General features: G+C 42.8%; 1 protein-coding gene across 1 annotated transcript; it reads left to right on the top strand.

Moving 5' to 3' along the window:
• Nucleotides 1-3,846: 3,846 nt before the first annotated feature.
• On the top strand, nucleotides 3,847-7,434 carry LOC146625011 (uncharacterized). Its single transcript, XM_085361885.1, has one exon. The coding sequence runs from the start codon at nucleotides 4,843-4,845 to the stop codon at nucleotides 7,048-7,050; it is 2,208 nt and encodes a 735-aa protein (XP_085218011.1). The 5' UTR covers nucleotides 3,847-4,842; the 3' UTR covers nucleotides 7,051-7,434.
• The last annotated feature ends 263 nt before the right edge of the window (nucleotides 7,435-7,697 follow it).

The raw sequence follows: 7,697 nt of genomic DNA, 5'->3' as shown, positions 1-7,697 counted from the left end.
TCCACCACAGTTTATTTTCCCTGGGTGTCATTTGTTTGCTCTTGCCAGTTATTTCCCCAGCCATCAGATTCATGACTTATAATTAGTACCAATTTTCATTTTACAGCCAGCAGCGGAATTCCTTTCTTTTTTAAGATTGAATATCCAAGAACCATAGTATGACAGTTGTTTACTGGGATTTCTTTGTTTTACTGCCTTGATAACATCTGTTTATCCTGGGGTCTGTAATCAAAGAAAATGCACATAATCGGCTCTTACATCTTGATACATGCTCAATCATCCCGATAAGAAAATCCCAGAAAGTTGATTCTGTATCTCTGGACGTAGCGTTTCCACTCATCCATGTGACTTCTTCAGTCCCAGCTGACTGCAGGTTTCCCCAACTTCACAAACAGTACATTTGCATAATAATTTAAATTAGCACCACTTTATGAACATGAAAGGGAAAAGACCATCTCTGAAGCTGGGGAGGGGGCTTAAAGGTAGATCTTTAACCATCAGTGTTGTGATTGTAGCGTTTCCCTAACTCTCTTTAAATAGCACTCATGGCCATTGATCAGTGGTCATGACCAGAGATGGGCAGTAATCAGATTACAGTAATCAGAATTACAGTAACGTGTTACAAGTAACGCGTTACTGTAATCTGATTACTTTTTTCAAGTAACGAGTAAAGTAAGGGATTACTATTGCAAAAACGGTAATTAGATTACCGTTACTTTCCCGTAGGAACGCTGCATTACTAAAACCGTGATTTTTTGCGAGAATGTCTCATGACAGTGACGTAAGCGAGTGCGCCATTAGTTACAACAGCTGTGTGCAGATCAACAATCGATCATATATCGAGTGCGGAGAGAGTATGAGCGTGCAGCGTTTAAAGCGTGGAAGTACTGACCTTACTTTGAGTTTGATTCCATAAAAAGTGACAAAAACATTAGCGTCCGCTGTGCGTGGGAAGAAAACTTCTTTTTACAGCGAAAAAAACCCCTAAACTTCCAAGCAAGCACCGAGTGCGCTACCACGTAATGGGAAACTCACAGAGAAACTCGCGGATTCTTCAACTGACCGCGGCACACCTGCACCAGGGTAAACCTCCACCTGCCCCACTCCTGCTTTACAGGTGAAAACAGAGCAACAGGACCGCTAGTCTTTGACTTTATTTTCTGCTGCGTCAATGCATGCATCTATTTGAAAGACTGAGTGTAAACACAAAAAATATTTTATTTTATGTGCTGGAATGTGTAGAAAATAGGTTTAAATGTTAAACTAATTTATTCAAGTCAGAGAATGTTGCATATAATTAAATTTTTGCTTGATGCATAAAGTTAAAAGATTAAAACTAATAAAACAAGTTAAAAAAGATACTTTTCCATTTGATTACATTTTGTATGATGGATTATGCAGAAAAAGTGGAATTGGGCTGAAAGATCTATCACTTTATCACCTCTTCAGGTTGTAAATCGTGTTTTTAAAAAGTAACTAAGTAACTAAGTAATTAATTACTTTTGAAAATAAGTAATCAGTAAAGTAACGGGATTACTTTTTTGGGGAAGTAATCAGTAATTAGTTACTGATTACTTTTTTCAAGTAACTTGACCAACACTGGTCATGACGATTGCATATTAGTAATAATAATAATTAGTAATGTTAGTCAGTGCTGCTAATTTGGGAATTGCTGCTACATTTAGGGAAACCTGCAGTCAGATAAAAGTAAAGAAGTCACTTGGATCAGTGACGAAATGTTTCTCCCACTGAAAACGCTACATCCTTTCTGAAATAAACTATTGAATCACCCACTGTGTATGCTTTTTGACAATAAAGTTTTATCAAAAGCACACAGACTAAAACAAAACATCCAATATCACATTAAACACAACTCTTGAAGTGGACTGTATAACCAGTGTGTTACTGAGAAAGCTGTCCACATGAATACATATTACAGTCAGAGGACAATACAAACAATGAATTAGAAAAGCAGCATACTCATACCTGACACTGCACCACAGATGTCTACTATCAGCGCAGGAATTGGATATTATTCATGTTGTGATATGTGCAAATTGATTTCTTCACTTAAAGAAGTAATCCATAAAAGCTCCAAGTGCAATGGAATTGCCTCCCCAGTATGGGTGCCAGTGCTTTCCTGCATGTTAATGCAGGAAAGCACTAATTGTAATGTGCATCCTACTGATAACACCACATGCTGGGACAACCCCCTGTGCCCTTTTATTAAAACATCAGTTGTCTTTGTACTGTGGGGGGTTTCAGCAGATTGGGGAGATACCTGCGACATATGGATCCAAATGCATATTTGAGTATTAGTAAGCCAGCCCCACACTGTGCAACTGTCAGCACTATCTGCTAATCTGCAGACAGCAGTAGTAGTCTATCTCTGGAAGTAGATGTGTGATTAGATGCACCATCACAGCAGAAGTGCTTACCTCACATTAAGAACAAAACTAAAGGAATTAGAAGTTCTAAAGTTGATACAATCAGTCAAAAAGCAATTCCAATGAGTAGTGAAGGGTTTAAAAGCAGGTCTTTAAAGATTAACACGATACAATTGAAGAAAACAAAGCAATTAAAGATAAGAAGAACATTATAAAATACAACTCAATAAGGAAAAAGGAGAAAGTGATGCAGAAAATTCCAAAATGAAAATCAAATACACAAATGTGCTCCTGAAAACAAGAATGAGAAGAAAATGGAAATTATTGCACATAAGCATTAGGCTTATAATGCAGGCATTTACATATGTATTTGATTGCACAGACTATGCCTTACTATATGGATTCTTATTTCAGCTGATATGCTGTAATGAATAAAAGTAGACCGCCGTGGTTTCATTTCTTTTATAAAATTTGAATCAAGCATTTAAAAAAATCAAGGTGGTTAAGGGCTTAAAACCTGGGACTCTCTACCAATTGCTCTTAGAACTGAAGAAGCTTCTCGGATGAAAGATGAAACATCTTCAAGGAAATTTAAAGAAGTCCAGATGCCTTTCTTTCCAAGCCCTTTACACTATAGTTTTCATTGTAAGTTTTGAAGGAAGTACTTTTCTTGTGTCCACAGTACAGTAGCTGAGGATGGTCTTAATCTTCAGAATGTCGTGTTTAGCTTCTTAGCTTCTTCTGGAAGTTGTTTCACCAGCACAAAGGTCTTTAGTGATGCAAGTGAAAGTTTAAAGAAAAACACCCAAACATGTGAATAGTAACATTGTATTATCACTTGTTCACCTTTGTGGTTGTCGCGCTGACCTAGTAGGTGAAGAAAATATAATCTGATCAAACATTATTCAGCTTTAAATATTGTTCAGCTTTAAAGTTACTGTGCAACTGTGTAATAAAAATGTGCTCACGACTTTGGCCTTGAGAGCGATAAGAAGCGATCGCCTCATCCTGCAGGTGCAAGATATCTGCAAGCGAAGAGACTAGAACACCCAAGGCCGATTTCCTTTTATGGAGTTGTTTTTCTGCTAATGCAGCACTTTCCTCACAACCCCCTCCTGTAAGTTTTAGAGAATATATACCCATCCTCACAGCAAATATTGGGAATCTCCTGATGTGAGCTGTGTTGAGAGGTTGTCTCTGTCTCAATAAAAGTTCACTGATTCCCCATCTGCCGCAGGTGTCCGGTTGTCTTCATTCTCCGCCAGCCTGGTTAAGTCAATTCCTCCTTAACATCTAAAAGAACCTATTTAATGAAGGAAGACGAGTTCACTTTGTGTTTAATATTATTCTATTGCTGTTGTTGTTTTTTTTATATCCTTCAATTGGCGTCACGGAACAGGATCCGCTCCAGGTCAACTGGAACGGATGGGAGGACATCGGCCGTGGTCTGAGTGAACGGAGTTTGGACAAAAGCTGTGTGCACACAAAAACAAGGTAAGCAGACCTTTTATTTCTGCTATATTGAACATTATAAAAATACTTAGTGTCCAAACTCCTAGTAATTCATAACCAAAATTGTCTGGCTTACTTAAGGCTTGTTGAGAATCAGACAAGTGAATAAGAGATAAGTGAATAAGAAATAAGTGAATAAGTGAATAAAGATAAGAGTGAACTGAGGTCTGACCACGGTTGCAGCCGACGGGTTGCTCTCCGGTGTCGGATACATACCTCAGTGCAGGTCTGGGACCTTGAAAGGGTTTATTAGTAACGCCTTTCTAAACAAATTAAAAGGTTAAAGGCCTTGAGAATATTTTTTAGTAATATTCTCTAAACTACAGAAGGGTTAGGAAGGCCCAGAGGACTTTATTAGAAAAGATCCTCTAAAACTTAAAAAGGAGAAGTACTGGTTGGAGTCCAAAGGAGGGGTCCCTTTGATCAATAGGAGAAAACGGATCTCTTCTTAAAACCCCGATGATTTTAGTGTTTTAAATGTTTTGATGTTCTGTTTGATATTGGACACACATAAATACACGCTGAATGCTTGCTGTGGAACACTGGGCAGGACAGTTTGGTTCTCCGTTGTTCACAGATTACACAATTAAAGGAACTAGGTTCCTCTTTTGGTTAAAATAATACACCACACATAGAATTTTTTTTTTACACATTTATTACATACATAAGGAGGGTAATGAGTGACTGCAGGTAATGTATGAAGTGTGAATGAGACGTGTGAACAAGGTGACAACCAACTAGCACCCCTATCAGGAAGCTCTAGGCAAGGTTACCCGCCAGACTCCGGTTTGGTAGAAGCTTGGTAACACCTGAAGGGATATTTCAGTGCTGACTCACCTTTAAAGCAGCGCCCCAGCTGTTAGTGCCTAACAGAGGCAGAAACCCAGCTGGCCCAAATTCTCCTTTAAAATCAATAAAAGAACACTCCTCCATTGACAGTAAAATGGATGGAGAATTAGATCGAGAAACTAATGATGATGGTTGGGGTCCCGGTGTTATTCTTAGCACATTGGGAGAACAATTAACATGTGTTGAGACAGTCATCAACTCCACACACCAGCCTAAAGAAGCAAAAAAGCAGAAAGAGTCATTGAGGAAAACAGCTGAAAGGTTAATGAAAGAAAAGGGAAAGGACGAGGGGAGTAGTGGTAACTGGGGAATAATTTGGCAGAATAAGGCTATGCAGGCAAAAGAGAAAGAGGAAGAAGCCAACTCAGCAGCAGCAGGTGCAGGTGTGATGAGCGGGGTGAGACACAGAAAGGAAGCAGATAAGCACGCAGGCCGCAAAACTAAATTTAATCACTGGGTGTGTTTATGGGAAACTGCAAAACCACACATGAAGAAAAATAGGTCTCAGCCACCTCCCTATTCTGCCTCAACTCCTCCCTCAGCAGGCATATATCCGGTACTTAATATCTCTGGTGGAATAATGACTATTGGAGAAGAACCGCCCGTAGCTCCAACTCCCATAGATACCAAGCATTTTTGCCCAGGAAGCTCCTCTCTGTCGGCGACATCCTCAGCTAGTAGTAGAGCCCCCTCTTCTATGTCCCATTGTTTTGGAACCGGATCTGAGGGCCTAACTGACCCATTTGCGAGCGCACCATTTGCGGTTCGAATGAACAGACAGGAACCCACTGAACAACAATTAACTGATCAAGAAGCAGCATTACGCAGCTGCTTAAATGAACATAGGTCAGTGGTTCAGGTGAATAATCGTGTTGCGTCAGCCCCTCTTTCCCGGTCCAACCCCTTTGCCAGCACTCCTGTCGCTGTTAAGGGAGATCTGACCGCTACTGCAAAAACTGAGCCTGGCACTTCACCAAATGTCACAGTTACCATGTCTTTGGTGGGCCGTCAGGATCCGGAAACACAGATGAGTTTAGCCCACGTTTTTGCTGACACTGCTACCCCACCAGGCGGGGAAGAAACTGAGGATACTGATGATGAACTCAGTGACCTTAACTATACACCCCCCTCTACCCCTCCCAGTTTAGGATATCAGACTAGATCTAAGGGCCCTGTGCCTCGGCCTCCAGGCATATTTCCCCTGGTCCAGACTAAAGCGCAACGTACACCAGTGTATCAACCTTATTCATTCGGAGATGTCCAGGCCCTAGTGGACAAACTCCCTGACATAATGGAGGGAGGGAATGCCTGGTTGGCTGGTTTGGATAAATACACAGCTGGACAGGACCTCGCACTGGGAGATTTTAGAGCTATTATAACTAGGTGCACATCCCGATCTCAGGCAGCGGACCTGGAACAAAATGCGGGTACTACCATGCATGAGAACGAGGTGCCACTAATGCAGGCCTTGAGGTTTATTGGACCGGCCCTGCGCAAACAATTCCCACCCAAAAATCAAGGCACCTTACAGAAATTTAAATGGGAGGGAAAGCAAAATCCCACCAATTATCTAAATCAGGCTGTTGAAGACTGGGTGAACCATACAGGTCATCACCCCAGTAGGACTTGTTCACAGAGCATGTGGTTTAGAAGGGCGGTGCTGAGGGGCATTCCGGAGTCAGTAAGCCAGAAAATGGAGGATAATCCTGATTTGCAGGACTGTGACTTTGCAATCTGGAAGAAACATTTGATTTTTAATCTTAACAAAGTGCAGATTAAGTCTGATGATAAAGCGGAGAGCGTCGAAGATTTACAGTTGCAACTGTTGAAGGTTCAGCTGCAGAAAGCTAAAAACGACCTGGGTGGAAAAGGTGACAAGCCTAAAAAGCAGCTTGTGGCCGCTGCGGCTCCCCCTCCTGGTCCAGTTGCCCCTGATTTGTATCCGAACCCATGGCCAACTGATCCACAGCCCCCCCAGTATGGTGCTTATCACTCCCCGGCCCCTTATGGGCAGAGAGGTTCCCCATTTGGAGGAAACAGAGGTGGTTTCAGGGGAAGGGGTCAGATGGGAGGTGGTAGGGGAGGCCAGATGTATGTTTGTTTCCGGTGTGGACAACCTGGACACTGGGCTAAAGCGTGCCCTTTGAACCCGGCTGCTGGAAGAGGCAGGGGAGCCCGTGGTGGGCCCTATCAGCATCCTGGCCACAGAGGTGGACCTCGTGGTGCTTTAGTTGAAGTGCCCCCGGCCCCACAGATGCCTGTGATGGGGTGGGAGTACTACGAGGGTGGTCCCCAGCTATAGGACACCCCACAGACTGCCCAGGACGGTGAAGGGACAACGGCGGACCCTATGCTGTCCATAACTGTAGATAGAAGAAGAAGCAGCTTTTTAGTGGACACTGGAGCTACGTACTCCACCATTAAGGATGTTGCTCGTGAAAGACTTACTGACAGAGTGATTACAGTGGTGGGCATATCTGGGGAACCTAAAACTCTGCCTTACACCGTGCCCCTCCCCACAACGGTTGGAGATCAGACCTTGTTACACAGCTATGTTTGTTCAAAACAGGCGCCTGTGAATTTACTGGGAAGAGACTTGTTGATTAAATTAGGAGCCACAATACTCTGCTCTTCACAAGGCCTAACTGTGACTCTCCCTACTGGGGTTGTACTTCCCTGCTCTGATGGGCCAGAGGGAGGTGGTCAGTTTCTGCTGCAACCCTCCTCCTGTTTGGCGGACTCTGCTGACATCTACTGGGCATTATTGGAAGTTGAAACACCTGCTGAACCAGGAGTTTGGACTGCTTTTCAGCAATGGCGGCCGTGGCTCTCACTCCTACATCCTTATGTCCCTCCCCCTGACCCACCTCATGTTACACTGTTTTATGACAGGCATGACACCACCTGGTGCCAGCACATGTTCCAAAAGCAGTGTGAGGGGCGGGCTTG

Source organism: Diplotaxodon limnothrissa, linkage group LG9 (assembly GCF_057381915.1).
Source record: "Diplotaxodon limnothrissa isolate DT_005_m linkage group LG9, D_limnothrissa_male_GT1.1, whole genome shotgun sequence".
NCBI classification, from domain to species: domain Eukaryota; kingdom Metazoa; phylum Chordata; class Actinopteri; order Cichliformes; family Cichlidae; genus Diplotaxodon; species Diplotaxodon limnothrissa.
The sequence above is the reverse complement of the archived record's forward strand: the minus strand, read 5'-3'. Positions and strand labels throughout refer to the sequence as shown.